Raw genomic sequence first — 22,432 nt, forward strand, 5'->3', positions numbered from 1 at the left:
TTAAAAGCCAATAGCCTTTCTCTGCAATGTCAGAATGTGAAAGGCTTCAGCGTGTCTTGTGGTGTTGGAAGTTTTCTTGTCATTTTGAGAGAAGGCGTCCTTCACCTGATTGGCATGTCGTGCCCAGGAGAGTTGTGGGTGGAAATGATATTCAGAGAGGGAGTGCGTTGGTGTCACGTTTCCTATGCGAGATGCTTTGTTTGTACTTGTATAGAGAAGAACGCTGGGTTATGGATAAAGGAGTTAAATAGATTGGAACAGTCTGGCATGAAATAAAGGGTTTGCACTTATGGTTATTTTATGTAATTTAATCAGTATTTACTGATTATTCAGGGGATCAAGGAAACTAATTATTAACACCTTTGTGTTTAATTCTTGTCTTTTTGTTTAGAGGTTGTTTAAAACTTAAAAGTTTCAAGAAATTAAAACAAACTTTTTTTTAGATGTTTACTATCAGTATTGTTAGTTTTTAAGATATCTATAAGCTAATGTGCTCAGTAACAGTAAAAACATTCGTGTTTAGAAGATATAAAACTGATATAAACATGTAAAGCTTGTAGTTTGTCAATTCTGCCTAAATGAATCAATGGTTTTATTTACTTCACCTCATAATTTAGTTTCTCATCAGATCCTGACCAATCAAATGCTCTCTCTTATCTGACATGCTCCGCCCCCATTTGCTTTTCATTTGATGCACTTGAGCTCAAAAAAAGGGGAGGAGCTACGCTATGTCCCACCCTCTCTTTGTGTTTAGGTTGATTATGTCAAACATTGAATAATACACTTTACCGGACCTTTAACTAACAATAAAGATGATTATTTTATCTTTTTAAGCTTTTCATGAACTTAAACTTCCTTGATTTGTTTTTTTTTAAATCTGATAATGATGAGATCAAAATTAGGCGAATAAAGAAAAGCCAATATTAGTCAAAACTGACACGAAAAGTAATAATTATGGCATCAGGATCAGAATTATTAGAGTAAAAGCCGTAAACATAACATAAAAAATTGAATAGTTAATGCAAAAATTGATAGACTGAAATTTAATATACAATCATACACTGAAAATGATAAAAAAATTTAATTATGAGATCAAAATGACAATTAATGTTATACTTTATTTAATATTGCTTTAAAATTAACATTTAGGGTATCAGAATTTAAAATTAGGGGTTTTAAAGTCATACGTGATAAATAACCCTTAAATTAAAACAAATATGTATGTGTATTTTTATTTATATAGCACATTTATTGTGTATGGCCATACACCCAAAGCGCTTCACAATCATGAGGGGGGTCTCTCCACACCACCACCAGTGTGCAGCATCCACTTGGATGATGCGACGGCAGCCACAGGACAACGGCGCCAGTGCGCTCACCACACACCAGCTTTTGGTGGAGTGGAGAGACAGTGATAGAGCCAATTCGGTGGAAGGGGATGATTGGGAGGCCATGATCGTAAGGGCCGATAGAGGGACTTTAGCCAGGACACCGGGGTTACACCCCTGCTCTTTCACGAGAAGTGCCATGGGATTTTTAATGATCACAGAGTCAGGACCTCGGTTTGACGTCTCATCCGAAAGACGGCGCCCACTGACAGTGTAGTGTCCCCTTCACTTTTAATGGGGCATTAGGACTCACACAGACCACAGGTTGAGCGCCCCCTGCTGGCCTCACTAACACCACTTCCAACAGCAACCTAATGTTCCTTAGTGGTCTCCCATCCAGGTACTGACCAGGCTCAGCCCTGCTTAGCTTCAGTGAGTAACCGGTCTTGGGCTGCAGGGTGATATGGCAAAAGGTAAAAGGTAGATCAACATCTGTAAGGTGTTAATATTAATGATACAGTAAACCTCAAATTCTATCTACAAAACAAATTATGATAATCGAATCGAAAGTTTTTAAGTAAAGGAACCAGCCATCATTATACTGCAACATTACAAATTTTAAAGTTAAATGATCACATTACCCCCCTATGCTAAAAAATCGTTCAGATAGTGTGCTAGTGGCTGTGATGCACAAGAAAAGAAACCAAAAAGCCACTCTGGTGACATCCTTTTTTATTTACAATCTTTTAACTGCTGCTATAGCCACTGTGTTATTTTGCCCTCAAGTGACAAGCTCGAGCGTGTGGATTCCTTCACCATTTTCAACAAAAATAGTTTAAATACATCAATTTAAAGGTCAGTCTCTGTGTATCTCAGTGGAATATTCCAGAATGACCGGCTGGAAAACAAACAAACAAACAAAAAAGCAAATGCTGATATTAGTCATAAAATTTCATAACTGCAAAATCTCCTCCGGTGAACAAATGAACAGCAGCCGGAGAGAAATGTTCCTCACTGGAAGCAGTAAAAATCTGACTCATTAACATTGCTTTTCATGAACAAAAGCTGCTAATTAGAGGTGGCAACTGCAGCGTGGAGCCCTGAGTGAAGGAGCTAATGACAGAGAGCAGGCCAGCGGACGCACTGACCTTACTGTGGCCTGCGGGTGATGAAACGGAGAAAAAATAATTCAGCAGGAATGTGTTTCATAGGGGCCATCACAAAACACACTTTTTGCCTTGTTTCAAAGACTTTTAAAGGCTTAGTTCAGCCAAAAATGAACATTATTTTATTTATACTCATCCTCATGTTGTTCCAAAGTGCTTTTGTTCATTTTTGGAACACAAATAAAGATATTTTAGGGAATCTGTCAGGATGGGACTGAGGACTTTGAGGACAACAAATACACTTAATGATCAAATACATAAACAGAGCAATTGCAGCATTATGGATGTGACATTTGCGGTAAAAAAAAACTCAAAACTAAATTCACAAAGAAACTATGTCAGCATTATATTGAAACATCTGTTTATATTTTCCAAAACAACTGACCACAGAGTTATGGGATCAGACAAATATCAGTCTGTAAACATTTTTTATATTTTAAATGAGGAAAATAGATGTGTTATAGATGTGACCAAAAAAGTCTGCGAGTTTACAGTATATAGCATACTTTGAAACAATGCTAATCAAAAGGATAAGAGTTGGCTCACTATAGAGCAAAAAGTATTAGTATTATTTTGCGTTTATAAGCTAAAAGCTTCGCCTTGTGACATCTCTCAGTTATGAATGTGACAGATGTGAAACCTTTTGTAAAGAATAATTATTGTGAAAAGCGCTATACAAATTAAACATAAATTATAGTCAGTAAAAGTCTTGATGTGTTTAAAGTCTAGAAAAAATATTTTAAATATTCTCAAAACTGACCATATGCCCTCAGTGGTTCAATCAGAATATTATTAAGCTTCAGGAATACTTTTGTGTGCCCATAAAGCTAAAATAATGACTTTATTCAACTTTTTTTTCCTCCTCAGCATCAGTATAGGGTGCACGTTCATGAGAGCAATGTGCTCTTAATCTTAGCATGCAGAGAACACTTGTGATTTTAGGTGGCACACTTTAACCTTTCATCTTATCTTACATTCAGAATTATTTAATGTTATTTTGTACTTTAATCAATATTTCATGTCATTCTAATAAAACGTAAAGTTATAAATTTGTTTAACATTTTTATAAAATTATGGCCAATTTCATCATTATAAGAAGTGGTTAAACTTTGGTAACTAACTGCAGGTATTTACTGCGTTTGGTTTGATTTGGTCGCTATTTTTGACCAGTTTAATATTGCATCAACAAACCTGTCAAATTCAGTGTTGCCATGTCCACTCATTTTAAGCATATTTGGACTTTTTTATTAGGCTAACAAAGCAAACAATTCTATTATTATTAGTTGTTATTATAAGTGATCATCAGATTGGTATAATTCTCTACGTAAAGTATTTTTAGATTTTTCTCTTTTTTGTAATGGAGAGTTTTTTTTTTTTTTTAGACAACTTAATTGTTTTATGTTCAATCCACTTACATTTGTAAAAACTATTTTTAACCTAATCAATTTGCGTTGGGACAACATAAAGCAATTGTGTGGAACCCAGCATTTTTTACAGTGTTCACGTCTTTCTGTTATTTCTTGCTTTGTGCAATTTAAACACATCACTAAGCACTTGTTGTTCAGTCTGAACTGATTCGAATCAACATTGAAATAAATCGTACTGAATAATATTTTTGTATTAAAAATGCATTAAAATAAATAGGGCTGCACGATATTGGAAAAATTGAACATTGTAATATTTTGTTAGTCTGCGGTTGTGTTGTCACGATACTGGAATTCGAATCGAATTCGAATACCAATCGATACTGACATTTTAAAAACATCCATTTCCCTTGAACATTTAGGCCTTAAACAGCGATGAATTGCCATTGTGTTCACGTGCTTATCATCAGTTTACCAAACTCACCACTGCTTACTGAGCGTAACCTTAGATACATGGACACTGGGGTGTTTTAAAGCCACAATTCATCAGCGGATCGCTCGTATGTCAGCTAATAGTCAAACCAACTGATCGACGTGACTTTGAAATGCTCCAGTATCCCTGTATCTGTGGTTACACGGTGAGTTAGATGAATTGATGACCTTCACACAGTCATTTCTGTTGAGAGAACTTTTAAGAACGTGCTCCACATCACTTAAATGCTTGTGGGAAATGGACTTAAAATTTTAGTACCGATTGGTATCGAATTCCAGTCTCATGACAACCCTAGTCTGTGATATATATTGCGAAATTAATACAATTTCGCTAGATGAATTTAATGTCTATATTTAGAAAGAATAGATCATTTTAGATTTTATTGGATAAAAAAAAAAAACGTTACGATTGAAATAAACCTTGTTTTAAAACAATTTATTCAATAAAATGAATCGTTATTTAGTTAACTAGTGGTACGATTTCTTAAGTCTGAATGCTTTTAAAACTTTAATTTAGTCACAGGCCTCAAAAACAGATTTAAATGATAAATTCTAATACAGAACTTATGACTATTGCGAATAATCACATTGCGATATCGATGCTGAAATGACATATCGTGCAGCCCTAGAATTAAAATGAACTGAATCAACAATTGTCTTAAATTTGTTGATTTTTGCACTGATTATTTTCCTGCTTGTTATTTTGAAGCTGTGTTGTATAAATAAGTTACATGACTTTACCTTTGCTTTCAGATCAATAATGCTGAAGACACAATGGATCCCCTAGTTGACCTGAGAGTCCGCATCTTTGCTCTCCCTGCCCCTGGGCACCAGACCCTGCACCTTTCACCACCTCCAGAAAACATCAGAGTTTTCGCATCTACACACAGGAGAAAAGTAAACCTTCCTGTTTAAATATGACTGGATGGAGGTCTCAGTGGCGTCTGGTCCTGCTGAACTCACTGACGTGTGGTCTGGAGATCTGCGTAGCGGCTGGCATCACTTATGTGCCACCGTTGTTACTGGAGGCCGGCGTGGAGGAACAGTACATGACCATGGTTTTAGGTAAGGTTCGGTGCCAGCTTTTGTATGTAATGGTGAGATATTTTCCATTCAACTTATCGTTCAACTTAAATGCTAGTCATTGGAGATCTTTGTCTAAATTAGCAAAAAAAAGAGAAGATTTGATTACATTTTGAAATTTTCAAGTGCTTGGACTGCTCTCTCAAAGATCTTCTGTAATAGTTTCATTCAAAATGTAACTATATAGTCACTATATTTTTTGCAGTGAAAAAACAGCAGTTAAGTAAGCATCTGATCATAGAAATGTGGGTATGTTTCCACAAGCTCTAAAACTTTGCACTTTTATATTTGTTCAGTTGATTGGTATAACACCTTTTTATCACATTTGAAAGTGGTATACTTAAGTGTACATGTTACACATAACAATAATGTAGCCGAAAACAGAAATATTTTCCATGCTTTTTTAAAAAGTTTCAATTCTACACTATGTGATAAAAGTCTTGTCGTCGATTTCGGTTGTAAGAGCAACAAATAATTACTTGACTTTTAGTTATTTGTTTGGAAAAGTAGCAGAAGGAAGATTTTTCTGATAAATCATCCATTGAACAGCATCCCAATCATCACAAATACTGCAGAAGACCTATTAGAACCTACATGGACCCAAGATTCACACAGAAATCAGTCAAGTTTGGTGAAGGGGTGTTCGAGAGATCTGCAGAGTGGATGCAACATTAACAGCCTGAGGTATCAAGAAATTTGTGCCACCCATTACATTACAAACCACAGGAGAGGGCAGATTCAACAGCAGGATAGCGCTCCTTTTCATACTTCAGCCTCCACATCAAAGAAGGTCAAGGTGCTCCAGGATTGGCCAGCCCAGTCACCAGAAATAAACATTATTGAGCATGTCTGGGATAAGATGGAGGAGGTACTAAAGATGAATTCAAAGAATCTTGATGAACTGTGGGAGTCCGGCAAGAATGCTTTCTTTGCCATTCCAGATGACTTTATTAATAAGTTATTTGAGTCATGGCAGAGATGTATGGATGCAGTCGTCTTTTGACCAAGCAAAGTCTGACCTTACTGTCTTAATTAAATAATTTAAAATCAAGGCATGATCATAGGTTATTTTGGGAAAATAAGCATAATCTAATAATCTAGAGGTCTTTGATTTCACATAAGCCACTTTTGATACCCAATGATCATCTAGAACTTGGATAGTTTTCTGGATCTGGAATTACACATATCCTTGAAAATAGCCAAAAGGCTGTTTTTTGATTTTTATTTTTAGAAAAGTATTTACCCTGTCACCGTTAGTTAAAAATGCCTGTGTGCAAGTGATGATGTGCTATCTGTGGCTCGGCATTCATGTCTTTGTAGAATATACAGCTTGTTTAAGATTAGTCTCTGCTGTTGGTTGTAATTTTAAGTAAATTCACACTTTGCTGATGAAGAGTTAGGAAACACTACTACATACTTCACCATTGTTGTGTATGTTTGTTTGCACTCCCCTAAACATGTACTATTCATGATCATCATGTCATCATTTTTAAAGACTTTCATTTTCAGGTGTTCAACAGGCATGACAAAGGAGGTGTTTTCAACAATCTAAAAACAAGAATTTTGTTTCTACATCAATGTTGTTCTTGAACTGAAAACGCATGCATTTTTTTACCTGAAAAGGAACCGTTTTGAAAACAATGACATTATGTGCATGCATAGTATGTGTTTAGGGGAGTGTAGATTTAAAACAAGCACATAAATGGTAGAGTATGTAGTATTGTTGCTGCTTTTCCTTAAACTTCATCCACAAAGTAGGATTTACTTCATGTTACATCCAAAAGCGAACACACATCTTATTACTCACACAGCAAATCCTACATAGACATGAGAACTTAGCTGCAGACTGCACATCTCTACTTCACTACAGGTATTGTTTTCAGCCAAATAATGGACTGGAAAACATATTACAAGGTTTTTAGCAATTTTTGCAGAACAGCAATAATTCTGAAAACTGAAAACATTGTAGTGTAGATGTGGAACCTATTGAAAAAACAGGGCAAAAGCCTTTCCATTTTTGGCTACATTGTTGTTTTAAATATGTGCTTTCAGATCTTAAATCACATTGTTGTGTAAACTAAGAGGAAAAATGCATGAACTTTCCAGTTTTGGGCTGAAACCGTCATACAAAAAGCCTCTTAGTTTCAATGGATTTTGTGAATGTAATAAGCAGTATTAATAAATCTTTCCCTTGCGGTTCAACTTGATTTTATTGCTTAGAGTTCAAGAATTCCGGGAAGAAAGAGATCTGTAAAGATTCTCTTTGTGTGTGTGTAATGCCTACTAATATTATATCTGATAACAACAGGCTACTTTTCGAGAGGTAACAACATCTTTGCTGTTGTGTAGTTCTAAATAAGTATTTACCGTTTTTGCATGAGCATATATTGATATTTTACTTTCTAGCATTGCTTTTTGCCCACTCCCAAAAAACCTGTGTGTACCGTCAGATCAAAACCACAGGTGACCGTGTTTCAGCGTAACCTCGGGTTTATGATTGGTTAATGAAGAGCAGTGCTGTAAACGGCAAGTCGAGGTTGTTTCCCACTAAGAATCTGATCCTGTAATGGGGGTCATTATGATAATTACTGGCCAAACAACTGGCTGGTCCGTCCAGGTGGTAATCAGGTGTTAATTGGAAAGCACCGGGTTGCAGGAAGAGGCCCGGAGGCTGGAGGGGTCAGCAGCTGCTTCTAGAGTTTTACTGCATCCTGTTCAAATTCAGCGGGACTTTCCTCTAAACTTTCAGCAGATAATATAGTCATCATGGGCTGCCTCAGAGCACAGAGCAGGAAGCTTTTCTCACCGATTTAGTGCATTTCAATCAGTCACTTGAATGCATGTTGTATATTCTCACCTTATATGTTCTGATTATTTAAACAACAACAACAAATGTTTCTTGATCATCAAACTCAAACATAGCATTTTTATGTATATACAGCGGGGGAAATAAGCATTGAACACGTCATTTTTTTTTCTTGGAATATTATTTCTAAAGAAGCTGTTGACATGGAATTGAACCAGATTTTGGCAAAAACCCAAACAATACACCGTAAAAATTAAACAAAACAAAAAAGCTAGTGATGTGCAATAACAATGAAAGTTCTCAAGGAGAAAGTACTGAACTACTGAAACATATTTAAAACTCTTAAGGCTTTTTTGGTGACGGCAGCTTAAAGATGCCTCTCATATGGAGAATGAAGTCACATGAATTGCTCAGACTTCAGCAGAGTGTAAAAATCTTGATGTTTCGGTGGGTCTCGTATATCAAATATTAATGAGATTTAATTTGTATTTTCTATTGGATTCAATTTGGGTGATTGTTTTGGCCATTCTACAGCTTTATTTTCTTTCTTATTTTCTGCTTTCAAGCATTTGGCTGTTTTGGATCATTGTCTTGCTGAAATGTCCACCCTGGTTTCATCTTCATCATCCTGATAATGTAGATGTTGAACTGAAGCAGCTGATATTAATTTATAATGAAGAACTACTGAGAGATTTCAGCTGCTGTCTTGCCCTTCACTGCCATTCTACACCTCCCTTTCTTCATGTGTTCAATACTTTTTCCAATGTAAACTTGTTCGTTATGGATTTCTTTGGTTATTAACAACATCCGGGGAAATTTCAAGTCAATGGCACCTTTAGATATATGTTTTCTGAGAAAAATGGTGATGTGTTCAATACGTATTTTCCCCGCTGTATGTTGAAAGAGAAAAACATGGTAAATTTAACTTTTTACATTTTTTTTATCAAGTTAATTAGTTGGTGGTGCGTATAAGTTCATACAAAAACTGTAAAAACATTTTGAAGTGTATGTACTAAAATAATATTAAAAATCAACATTATTATTAAAATGTTTTTTTTTTTTGTATTTTTATCAACAATTTAATTTTAGATTTTTATTAAATTATGTCTGCAAAAATTGCTGGGATGTTTACAATTTCTGAATTACTTTCAATGTTCAGGCGGTCATGGAAAACCTAGAAAAGTCATGGAATTTTGACATGGTATTCTCCAGGCCTGGAAAAGTTTTGTAAAAACAGAATAACCCACAAAGTTTTGGAAAGATCATGGAATTTAGTTTAACAAATATCTGTATATTTAAATTAATGTTAGATGTCTTTACATCTTTTTTGCACTTTGTCAAATACATGATCTCACATTATTAATGCTGTGTAAGCACTATCCAAAATTCTTTTTTTCATATATATATATTTGTTTATTTATTTATTTATTTATTATACACATTTAACAATAGTTTCATCAGTTAATGTTAGTTAGTGTATTTGCTAAAATTAATTACAAGTATTAACAATACTTGCACAGCATTTATTAACCATAGTTTAGCATTTACTAATGCAGTATTAACATCCAAATTATTGCTTGTTAATGTACCATGAGTTAACATGAACTAACAATTAACAACTATATTTGCATTAACTAATGTTAACTTACATCAACAAATCCTGTAATAAATGCATTGTTCATTGTTTCTTCATGTTGGTATATGCATTACATTTTGTGGTTTGCATACCACTCATTAATCAAAGACAATCATTTGTTTTCCTATTATAGACAATGCCAGGAGAACTCAGTTGAAATACATCTCCATGCATTCATTTTTTCACCCTACAAAACCCAGACTTATGACTTTCAATATTTGTCTTTTGTGTTTGAGATTTTTCAGCCTGCCATATGAACAGATGCATTATTTTGTGCCCACAAATGGCTTCCACATGGCTTTGGCTGTAAATGAATCTCTCTCCAAGACTATTTACTTTGCAACCAGCAAAAAGCAGTTCACAAACGTACACTTTGCACCAGATGAACAGAAGATATGTGGTGTGTTAATACATACTACACACTGCTCTCTTGCTCTGTCAACAGCTGCACTGGAAACCAAAGAATGATCCTTTGTGTTCATGTCCGTTCAAGCAATATAAACTCCACTATTAGAAGAGCTTTCAAAACCTCCAGAAAGGCCATCATTGTGCAGTTTTTTGACATTTCTTGTGTGGTTATATGTAATTCCAGTGGTTTTGTTGAACTCTTTCTTAATGGAGTGGGTTTTTTAAGCCCTTTTATTTATTAATTTTCCTGTTGGTGACTTGAGATTCATCCCATGGGATTTTTGCACCAAACTGATGGTTATGTGATGAGTTCAAAGGTGGATCACTTTTAAATGATTATTTTCTATAGGATGCTTTTACAATCATATATTTTCTTATATACATTTGTTTCATTTTTGGCTTTGGTACTGACTGTTCTAATATAAAAAAACAGTCAAAAAATGAGTATACTCAATTTTTTTTGTTTTTTTTGGGGGGGGCAAAAAATCTGTGTATATACACTCACCGGCCACTTTATTAGCTACACATTACTAGTACTGGGTTGGACCCTATTATTTGCCCTCAGAACTGCCTTAATCCTTCGTGGCATAGCTTCAACAAGGTACTGGAAATATTCCTCAGAGATTTTGGTCCATATTGACATGATAGCATCACACAGTTGCTGCAGATTTGTCGGCTGCACATCCATGATGCGAATCTCCTAATCCACAATCCACATGACATGGCACATGATCCTGCTGGAAGTAGCCATCAGAAGATGGGTTCACTGTGGTCTGCTAATGGATACTAATGGGCCCAAAGTATGCAAAGAAAATATCCCCTACACCATTACACCACCACCACCAGCCTTAACCGTTAATACAAGGCAGGATGGAGCCATGCTTTCATGTTTTAGACGCTAAATTTTGACCCTACCATCTGAATGTTGCTGCACAAATCAAAACTCATCAAACCAGGAAATGTTTTTTTAAATCTTCTATTGTCTAATTTTGGTGATCCTGTGCGAATTGTAGCCTCAGTTTCCTGTTCTTAGCTGACAGTAGTGGCACCCGGTGTGGTTTTCTGCTGCTGTAGCCCATCCGCCTCAAGGTTCGACATGTTGTGCGTTCAGAGATGCTCTTCTGCATACCTCGGTTGTAGTAAGTGGTTATTTAAGTTACTGTTGACATTCTATTGGCTCAAACCAGTCTGGCCATTCTCCTCTGACCTCTGGCATCAACAAGGCGTTTGTGCCCACAGAACTGCTGCACACTGAATATTTTCTCTTCTTCAGACCATTCTCTGTAAACCTTAGAGATGGTTTTGCATGAAAATCCTTGTAGATCAGCAGTTTCTGAAATACTCTGACCAGCCCGTCTGGCACCAACAACAATGCCATGTTCAAAGTCACTTAAATTACCTTTCTGATGCTCTGTTTGAACAGCAGCAGATCCTCTTGACCATGTCTACATGCCTAAATGTAATGAGTTGCTGCCATGTCATTGGCTGATTAGAAATTTGCTGTAACGAGGAGTTGGACAGGTATACCTTTTTAGGTGGCCGGCGTTGAATGTACATTAAAAAATAAAAAATAAACAGGAAAAAATAAAGAAACTTGCAGTAACTTGTTTGAATTTAAATTATTATTATACTTCTATCCCTAAAGATGGTGACCAAATGCTTTTTTAATGGAATATAACATATTTTGTTTAAATGCACCAAAATAATTGGTTTTATTCACTGAGAAATGGATACAAATATTCATTATATAAGGCTTTCCACTCATTTATACTGGGCACAGTTGATTTATTTCTTCCTTGGAAGTTCTACATGTTCTCACCACCAATTTGTCATGTATGTGTAATGGCTTGCTAGTTCAGGACCACTTTTCAAGTCATTGGAGTACAACTTTGCCATTATTATTCAGTGCAAATGGTACTCTGTTACTTTCAGTGGGAAACATTTGGTGTTAGTACAAAGACGAGAAAGACATGGGGAAATGTTTTCTTAAATATATACTGGGATACAGATCCACAGATTTTTTCAACATATGTTGAATTATGATTTTCAGTTTAAGATGGTGTTTAGCCTACAGAAAACTTCTATGTTGGCTTGAGAAGAATGTTTAAAAGTGCTCTGCTGTATGTTTAAAAAGGTTTAGTAAGAAGACTACATTTTTAAACATTACCATCATGTTTCTAACACATCGGTAGGATGAGTTACCAAGTAGGTTGAGTTGCCCAAGATGATTTAGCATGTTGGGGGCATGTGTGTAGCACAGTTTGCCCATTGCTAGCAGGAATTATATTGCTATCATGCTTCTAATATGATCTTTTAGCTTGCTGTTAGCTTGTCTAGTGTGTTAGTGGTAGCACATTTCTTCTGTTTTAGCACACTGTTAGCATGTTTTAGCGAGAATCTTTTAATGCTATGTTTGTATGTTTTAAAGTTGCTAACATGGTTTAACATTATTAGCGTGTTTTAAAACACAACTAGCAAAATTTGACATATTTGTACGTCATATCCATGTTTACCATGTTGCTAGCATTATTAACAATTTGGTAGAATGAAGACCAAGTTGCTGGCATGTTTCTATTATGATTTACCCCATCTCTAAGATGATTTAGCACATTGGTTTCTAGTACAGTTAGCCCGTTGCTAGCATGAATGACTATTTTGAATTATTATTAGCATGCTGGCAGTTTGTCTATTGTGTTAGTGGTAAAATGTATCTGTGGGTTTTAGCATTTGCTTTTAGGGCCTTAATTAGCATGCTGGTAGATCGTAAACATTTATGTTGACTTGAAAAGGTCTTGTCTGAATAATTAACACAGCTTTATGTGGTACAAGTTTCCGCGTAGTCTAAATAAACTGTCTAGAAAGCTTTTAATAAAGGCTAGCTTGATTCTAAAGTTTTAATGTACTCCTAGCATTTATAACATATGTGACTGTCTCCCTTGCGCTAGCACACTGGTGACATGATTTAGCACGTTAAGCATTTGTTCAATGGTTTAGTATGCCTAAACTCTATGCTGTAGCATGACTTGGCATGTTTCTAGCATGTTTCTTACATGGTAAACAAATTGCTTGCACGAATAACCGTAACCAAAAACATGAGTATGTGAGGAGTTGGGAGTGAGAGCATTTGAGAAATTGAACTAATGACCTTGCTGTTGTCAAAGCCACGCTTTTCCAGTTAAGCTACAGGAATAATTAGGGCAGCTATAATGAATTGCACTATATGAAAGAGTCACATGATTAATTGTCTCGAACTGTCGCAAACAACACAAAGGCACCTTTAAAGGGAAGTGTGCAGAAGTCCTCTCTGCCTCCACTTTGGGAAAAACAGCATGTGTTGACTTACAGGCGCCGCTGAGCGACATTGTTAAATAAATCTCTTTAAGTTCCCTCGGTTGGCCACTTCCATGGTTTCTCTAATGTATTCCTCACATTAAAGTTGGTTTGTCAATACCTGCTTGGCAGCTTAAAATTGTTTTAGGTGTGCTACTCCACATTTGCATCCGCTCTCCGGTTTAACCTCAAGTGGTACAGCAATGATTTTACAGTGTAAGTTTTATTTTCACAACATCAGCAGCACGTGTGCTATGATGAGTGAAAAGCTTCTTTAATCAAATAAGTTCAGTCTTTATGCACATGATTTAAGTCAGAACTATAATAAACGTCCCAAACATTTAAACAGTAGTTTATATAATACTATATAAAACTCTCTGCTTTGAATGTAATGTTTATACTGTAAATTTGACTGAAGTGTATTTAACATTTCATCATTTTTACTTAAATTACAAAAGTATGAATTAAAAGCATTTCACAGTTCTATTAAATAAAACCAATATTTTTGTGTGTTATTTGAACTAAAAAGGTTTTGCAGCAATTGCTTTTTTTCTTCTGTTCAGCTCACAGACATTTGTGCAGTGAGTAAATGGACTCCAGTGAACTTTTAATTGCATTTTGCGCATGTTCAGGTCATCTTTCCACCACGCACTTGAATAAAAATAGCTCCTGAAGATCTAGACTTAAATTGAAATGGGAATCAGAGCCCAACCAGTGGACTGAGTCATCTGCTGTAATTAGACGAGCTGTGGAGATGAGGGATCTGAGCCAGAGACTGGTCACTTTAACCTACAGTGTTACAGCAGGCTGAGGACCAAGCCAAAAGATAAAGGACCAAGGCCATGGCTGTGATTCCTCTACAGAAATCTTATCTCGAGTGACCATTTCCCTTTTTAAAAGCATTTTGTTAAAGCCAGCACTACATAGAAAGAGCAATTTGGTTTATTTCGGTCTATAGTATACAGACAAATCATACATTTTGAAACAAATTTTGAGATTTTGGGTTTGACGTTGTTTGCATAATGTTTTTTTTTTTTTAATTATCATATTTAAAATTGTTTTACTTATTTTTATAATTATTGATTTTTAAGTGCTGATTTATGCTTTATCTATTTGTATATATATATATATATATATATATATATATATATATATATATATATATATATATATATTTTTTTTTTTTTTTTTCACATATGGACAGAAAAATATTTACTATTTTAAAATATTCACTATTTTCTCCCATCGCTACTGAAAGTGTTTTTCTATTATGAAAAATCTTAAATAGTTTCTTTATAAACTTTTTACATTCAAAAATGAACAAAACCTGTATTTATGGATTACTCTGGAAAGATTTGAAAATATGTGCTTATTTAATTAGATATTGTCTAAATTGGAATGTGAAAGTCGTGACATGGTTTGTGTATTGATGGCCCATACACAGAATTTGTGCTCTGCATTAACCCATTTCAAGTGCACACACATGCACACACCATGAACACACACCCAGAGCAGTGGGCAGCCACTGCCGCGGCACTCAGGGAACAGTTGTGACTCACGTCAGCCTTAGTATGGTGAGAGCACGAGTTATTCACTCTCACCCATACCTGTCAATATTGGCATGTGAAAAAAGGGATACCCCACACCCTCCCCCCTAAAAACAAAAAAAAAATTCCCATAATAAATCATTGTAAACAAACAGTTGAAACGGTCAGTAATTTGTTTAATTATTATTATTTACAAAGGATAGAATAAATAGTATACATTAGAAAATAAAAGTTTTGCCTATTCAAATGAAGAGCTATTATAAAGAAATTGAATAAAGTTATGAAATCTCATTAACCCTTTCTTTACTGTAGAATTGTTTTAAGAGCATGAATCTCTCATTTCGATTTTTCACTTGATTATTTTAAATAACAGCAGTGTCACTTTAAAAATGCACAGATCTGTAATAAAAGCATTCAACTTTTTATGCTCATTTAAGACAAAATTAGTTGTTTAAAAGAAAACCCACCAAGATCGATATGTTTGTATGTTTTTGTTGTTGTTGTTATTATGTGTATATGTCTGTTCAAACACGCACCCAAAACACAGTGTGTCCACTTTCGCTCCACTTCAAATCGCGTGTAATCCGTTTGGGAAACAGCATCTATGGGAAAATACCTTTACGGGATGATAGCTGGTTAGAATCCTAAAATACAGGAGAATCCCGGGAGAAACGTGAGGGTTGACAGATATGCTCTCACCTTATACAATCCGTTGGGGGACTCAAACCAGTGACCCTTCTATCACAAGTCCAACTCTAACCATTATGACGGGATTTTGCTATTAGTCAATTTCCTCATTATTGCAGTAAACACACCATCAGAGATGTTGTTGCAAAAAAAAATTATGATTAAGGCAATGCAAGTTAAGACCTAAATATCCAAATCTTTTTACCCCTTTAGGTATTGGACCGGTTCTGGGACTTCTCTTCATCCCTCTGATTGGCTCAGCCAGTGATCACTGCAACAGCAGCTATGGCCGGCGGCGACCCTTCATATGGCTGCTGTCGTTGGGAGTTCTCCTTGCACTTTTCATCATACCACATGCTGATGTTTTGGCTGCCAACTTGAGCTGGGGCAGCACCCGTCGAAACCAGGCTCTCCAGGTGGGCCTGCTCATCCTTGGTGTGGGCCTTTTAGACTTCTGCGGACAGGTGTGCTTCACGCCATTGGAGGCATTGCTCTCGGACCTGTACCGTGAACGGGACGATTGCGGACAGGCTTTCGCCATGTTCTCCTTCATGGTTAGCCTTGGCGGTTGCGTGGGCTACTTGTTACCCGCCCTGGACTGGAGTGGAGGGCTTCTGTCCTTCTACTTGGGTGGTCAGGCTGAGTGTTTGTTCTCCCTCCTCATCCTCATCTTCGTCGTCAGTGTGTTCGTCACCATGAAAGTGTCAGAGGAACCTTCGTCCACTGTGGAACCGGGGCCACTGGAGGCTGGACGGTGTTTTTCACGCTCGTGCTGCTATGCGTTTCAGTGTAAGCTGCGGGCTCTAAAGTCCGGCCCACTCATGTGCCTGCTGAGGACCTGCTGGTCTATGACACCAGCCATTTATCGTAGCTACTGCCACGTGCCACGTGTCATGCGGCAGCTGTGTTTGGCACAGCTCTGCAGCTGGATGGGCGTCATGTCCTTCATGCTCTTCTACACTGATTTTGTGGGTGAGGGGCTGTACGAGGGAGTTCCCAGCGCTGCTCCAGGTACCGCTCTCAGGAAACGCTATGATGAAGGTAAGATTTTGTAAACGTAACATCTAAATTATTAATAATATTAGTATTTTGGGTATTGTATGTAGTTCATCTTTAAGGCTGGCATGTATATTTATCTTTCTTGCCATGTATCTGTATTTGTTTAAAATTGTTGCACACTTTTCTGCCTGCGAAAAAATCATCAGGTTTATTATTAACATGACAAATCATTCAGTTAATAATGTAAAAAATTTGCACGACAAATGCATGTGAACGTCTTCATTTTTCATATTCATGATTAAGCCACAAAGAGAACTTAAAAGCTTTTCTTTTGTTGATAACAAAACATGACACAACATTAACTGCGAGCTGGGGTCCGTTTTTCCAATGTGTACTACACAATTAGCTGGATTTGGTTATTGACGATTTTACACAGTCCAGGATTGTTTCGTTCTTCATAACTTATCCAAGAATTATTGTCGTAGCAACAGTACTGGTAGCTTAAACCTGTTCGGGAGCAGGCTTAATTCATATTATCAGGATTAGATTGAGTTTTTTCAAACAAAGGTAACAGCAAAAGTATGTACCAAGTGCTAATACTATCTTACAGTAGTAACCTATAGATTATATAGACTTGGGAAAATAGTAAAATATAAAAAAAAAATTATTCATACATTTATAATAATTAATAACATTTAATATTGATAATATTTATGTTTCTATACATGTAAGTTTAAAAAAATATATAAATAAAACTTAATAAAAGTACAAAGGCTAATATAACGCTAATTTGATGCTTTAAAAAAGTTGCAGACACCTTTACTGATATCTGTACTGAATATCTACACGATATCTACACCTATACCAAAATGCTTTTATGATGCTAAATTAATTTCAATTCCTTGCACCGATTTAAAAACTTGAATAGGCCAAGAATACTAAAATAAAAAAAATCCGCTTTACAAATCTAAAACTAATTCAATTGTAAAGCATGCAGTCCACAACAAAGGTGAAAAGTTATTGCGTATCATATTTAAAAAACGTTTACTACGAATTTTATATAATTCTGCTTACATGGATAATTGAATATTAATGAGATGATGTAATTTCGCTGCTGTGCAGTCAGCCAATCATTGCAGTGCTGATCATGACTTCGAGGATTGATAGATCTGCCCTTCATAACACACACAGTGATCTCAGATCAGTTCATCCAGAAATTTTTATTTGATTCGCGAACTTGTTTGATGAACTAAATTAGCCAGAGATTAGTTTAAAGACCAAGATTAAAACGATCCAGGATCTGCCAAATCATCTTAGATCATTTAAGCGAGGTACGAAGAACGGACCGCTGTGGAATATTGTTTATGTCTATAATCTTTGAGAAATTGTACTAAAGCTAGATCGGTCCCTTTAAATAGTAAGCATTTGTATCTAAAAAATCCATATTAATAAATGTCCTTTTTGATCCCCTTGGGCAGAACCACCTTGTTTTTGTATTTTTATTTACTAAGTTTTATTTATTTATATTTTTTTTAAACTTATGTACATAAACATAAACATGGATATATACACTTTTTCCCCAAGTGTATATTATCTATAGGTTACTACACTAAGAAAATGTTAGCATTCGGTACATACTTTCAGAATTACCTTTGCTTGAAAAGACCTGATCTAATCCTGTTTATATGAAATAAACCTGCTCCCGGCAGGTTTGAGCTATCAGAACTGTTGCTATTATAACAACTCTCGAATGAGTTTTGATAAATGAAACGATCCTGGATTGTGTTAAATCCTCAATAACCAAATGCAGCTAATTGAGCAATCCACGTTCAAAGAACAGACCCCTGGTCTGAGATCCTGAAAACAACAGATCATGAACTGTAAAATAGCACAGTGTTGCTCTTGAATGTGAAAGTATTTTACTTAAAGCATTAAGCATTTACTTAAATAACTGTTATTAAATAACAGTCTTTGAGATTGGATAGTAGTACCAAGCTGTACTTTATATGTATCTGTAATGACTAGGCCCAAACAGAATCTGTGAATGCAGAAATCCACAGAATCTTAGCTCATCGTTGACTCTATTTATCTACATGTGTAAATGTGTCAGTTTATATTTATTCTGTATTTTTTTATTTATTTCAGTAATATTATTGACAACTATGAACATGTACATTTGATAACTGTACAATATAGTTTAAGTAATATGTTCTGTCTTTTAATATTATATAAGATACTTGCTTTGTTTACCAAATAAGTGGATCTAATTGGATTTGCAATGTGAACATTAAATAAAAAATTAAAAAGGTATTATTTTTTTATTTCATATATTACATTTTTAGTAATATTAATCCTAAAAATCATTCTGCATAAATCCGCAGATTTGTTTTTAATTCTAAAAAAATTCAACATTTACATTTATACATGGAAGATATTTTGAAATGATCTGTCCATACAAATTTCAGCTTATTGTTTAGTTATGCAACAGACATTGAATGTTGCTTTGAACACTCAGCATCCACAAATATTTGTTTTGTCATAATGTTGCATCTCAGGCAGTTTATGTAATGTTTGATTACCCTGCCCAAGAGATTAATGATTAATCGTTTATTACTCATGTCAGAACGTTCTCCTAGACTCGTGCGTCACACATTCCTCCTCTGGAGCGTTTCTGTTAATGGTTTGTTAACATTAAGGGACATTTTGTTGGTTAATGTTTGCACGTATTCTCAGTCGTCTGCAGGCTCTCATTAAAGAGCAGCAGTGTTTGTTTAACAGACCTCATTTCACTGTCTGTCTGTTGTCAGAACGTCCATGAACGTTTTTTTTTTTGTTTTTTTTTGTGCTGGTGGTCTGTCATTTCCGTGTTTTGGCCAGATTGTTAGACTATAAACCTTGAACTTGTGTTCACCTTCACATGTGGCCTCCGTCAGGCTTGTATTTGAGCTTTCTGCAGTGCTTCTAAACACAAATGCACATTAAGAATGGGATTATGAAAATCTACACTTATTAAAGCTAGCATCTGGATCTTTGATAACAACAGAAAGCTCCTTTAACACAACATTTTGACAGATGTGGTTACATCAGTGTGTGAACAAATGAAGACTGAAGTTCAGTCGACCGCAAAGTGTGTCACTGCTCCATGTAACGAAAAACCTTTGAGATTCTTGTTCAGTGAACATCTCAGCCCGCTGTGGTCATTTAAATGATGAATTCCTTCTGTACGGAACGTTCTTGGGCCTGTTTGAAGTGCAGCGCCAAAGCCTGCGAACACATGCCTTAGTCAACATCACTTGCTGGATTTATTCAAAGGACACATTCATTCTCCATTATGCTCAATGGTCAAAGCAAACTGTTTGGATTGACCTCATCAGTCAAAACCACAAGGGCTAGGGATGGTTGTTTACCTGGACATGCAGTACTTAAAAGTAATGGTGCACTGGCATGCCTGGAATTTAAAGTAGAACAAATTACATGTAAGAAATAAGTCAAAGGATTAGTTCACATCCAGAATGAAAAAATAAACAGTAATAATTTAGTTTAGGTCACAATTCTACTGGCTTATTACCTGCCTATTATTAAGATATTAACTGTTCATTAGTTATAAAGTGTGATCTTATTCTGCATCTCTAATCTTACCCAAAGCCCAAACCCAACTTCTACCTTACTATTAAAACAGCTAATTTGTACTTTTAAGCTAGCAGTGTTAGTTAATGGTTTGTTTATATTGTGAATTGTGACCTAAACTTAAGTATTACAAAACATTTTTAAAATTCACTCACCCCTTCATTAATTAATTAATTTCTTTCTTCAGTCATTCTTCCCCAGCACTGCTAGTGAGGAGACACCAAATACAGTAGTCAACAAATACAGTGGATCATTACCGTTCATCAAAGTTGTCCTAAAACTATTGAATAATATCTATTCCTGTCTTATGAAAAACATTTTTGATCCATTTCAATTGGTGACTACTGTTCATACACACTATCAACAATAATGGACATTTTGTTGCTGATGACATGAATGGTCTAAAGTTTTTATTGATAACAAAAACTAACAAAAAACGAAAACTAAAATTGTAAAATATATTTTTTAACTGAAATAAAAATAAAAAAGTTTTTTGATAAAAAAAAAAACTAGGACTAATTGAAACTGTTTTGTGTACATACAAAAAAATTATGGCAAACACGTCCTTCATTTTAATTTTTGTAAATGTATTTAATACATAAGCTTACTGTAGGCCTTTTTAGAAGAAAATCTATTTACCTCGCGTAGTGTTTGACCGTACAGCACCTCAGAGTCTGTAATCCTGCTGCTATTGGCCAGATCAAGCCGGTCCTATTCCAGTCATCCTCGCTGTTGCTCCCGCGACAAAAACAACGAATGGACATGACAGTAGCACAGTGAAAACATTAAATACAGAGACTTAAAATTAATACTTACACATTTGTGCTCAACAAGGGGTTTTATTCCTGTATTAGTGATCATGATCGTAAACAAATCTTTTTTCTAAGTGAATTGGTTGAACTAGTTTACCAAATTGAACTGAATCATTTGAAATGATTTGTGTCTCTAGTAAGACTTATCCACAAACTACTTTTTAACATGCCTAATACCACCCTCTGACTCAAAACAAAGCAATATATAGTTATTCAGTTATTAGAACAGTACATCGAGATCAATTTTGAAAAGCGGTAATCTGATAATACTGCGCATGCGTGGTTCAGCAGATGGAGAACCGAACAAAAACAGTACGTGATAGCCTGCTGTGACTGAACTAAACTTGAACAATTGCAGCGTTCGTAAATCGAGGGCTTGAATGAGAGTATCTGGCAAAAAAAAAAAAAAAAAAAACTTCGAGAAAATCTTTAAATTCATAAACTTTTTACACGCTAATTTTTATTTTTAATTAAATTTAAATGTTTCTATTTAAAAATGAATAGAAAAACAAGCAGCTGTTATGATTCTGTGATCACAATTTATCATTCAGAGGAGTATGCAATTTTTTAAATTGCCACAGATATCCTTTAGCCAGCAATGGCACTGTTCAACATTCCTTCTGCACTGTTTAATGTTAAATAACATAATATTTGCGTCCAGTGTATGAAATCTTGAGTTGTCCTAAAAACTGCACAGCAGTATGACTTGTTTCAGACATGTCATGTGACATTATAGCAACACACAGATAGCACATTCAGCCAAGCCTAATTGAATGAGGCTGTTCGTTACATCAATTGCTAAACATTTAAAGTGTAAAAAATGTTTCTTAAATGTTGTCGAAGAGATTTTAACAGCTTTGTTTATTTTGATCATTCTTGTATGAAATATGATATAGTAGGCTTTATATGGTTAATAAGCAGACACTTGATCTCTTTGTTCCCCTGTGTTCCTTTTTCATATCAGCGTTTCTACAAGTTCCATGAAGTTAAATTTAAGACTTTTTTAAGACCATTATACATTTTTTAGACTTACACAAGGCTAAATGCTTAGGATTTTTTTTTCTAATGGCCCAGTTAAAACAATGACCATAAAATACAAATGTTGTTGTAAGGTCGAAAATTAAACTGTACGTTTATAAATAGAAAT

At 35.3% G+C, this 22,432-nt stretch overlaps 1 protein-coding gene and 2 long non-coding RNA genes across 7 annotated transcripts in view; 1 reads left to right on the plus strand and 2 right to left on the minus strand.

The window, feature by feature from the left end:
- The window catches only part of zgc:77158, a 59,254-nt gene that overhangs the window by 31,062 nt on the left and 5,760 nt on the right, over nt 1-22,432 (plus strand). For all 4 annotated transcript variants that reach the window (XR_015525604.1, XR_015525605.1, XM_087310602.1 and 1 more), the window contains 2 exon segments: nt 5,104-5,415; nt 16,061-16,888. Coding sequence is in view for 2 of the 4 variants with exons in the window: in XM_087310602.1 (XP_087166728.1) it covers nt 5,268-5,415; nt 16,061-16,888 (976 nt within the window). In the remaining 2 variants the exon portion in view is untranslated.
- Nucleotides 1,801-5,526, minus strand: LOC147830851 (uncharacterized). Its single transcript, XR_015526417.1, has 3 exons — nt 4,081-5,526; nt 3,041-3,614; nt 1,801-2,852 (listed from the first exon to the last, which is right to left on the minus strand). It is a non-coding gene; the product is annotated as an uncharacterized LOC147830851 (long non-coding RNA).
- LOC103909838 (uncharacterized) overlaps nt 18,989-22,432 on the minus strand; it is a 29,836-nt gene continuing 26,392 nt past the window's right edge. Inside the window, exons 3-6 of one of the 2 annotated variants that reach the window (XR_015526410.2) lie at nt 21,113-21,202; nt 20,629-20,679; nt 20,254-20,294; nt 18,989-20,110 (exon numbers count right to left, since the gene is read on the minus strand). This is a non-coding gene — a long non-coding RNA (uncharacterized LOC103909838). The remainder of the gene's footprint in view (nt 20,111-20,253; nt 20,295-20,628; nt 20,680-21,112; nt 21,203-22,432) is intronic. The other variant, XR_015526409.1, reaches the window with a different exon arrangement.

The sequence above is a fragment of the Danio rerio genome, chromosome 25 (assembly GCF_052040795.2).
Source record: "Danio rerio strain M-AB ecotype USA chromosome 25, GRCz13ab, whole genome shotgun sequence".
Classification (NCBI taxonomy): Eukaryota; Metazoa; Chordata; class Actinopteri; order Cypriniformes; family Danionidae; genus Danio; species Danio rerio.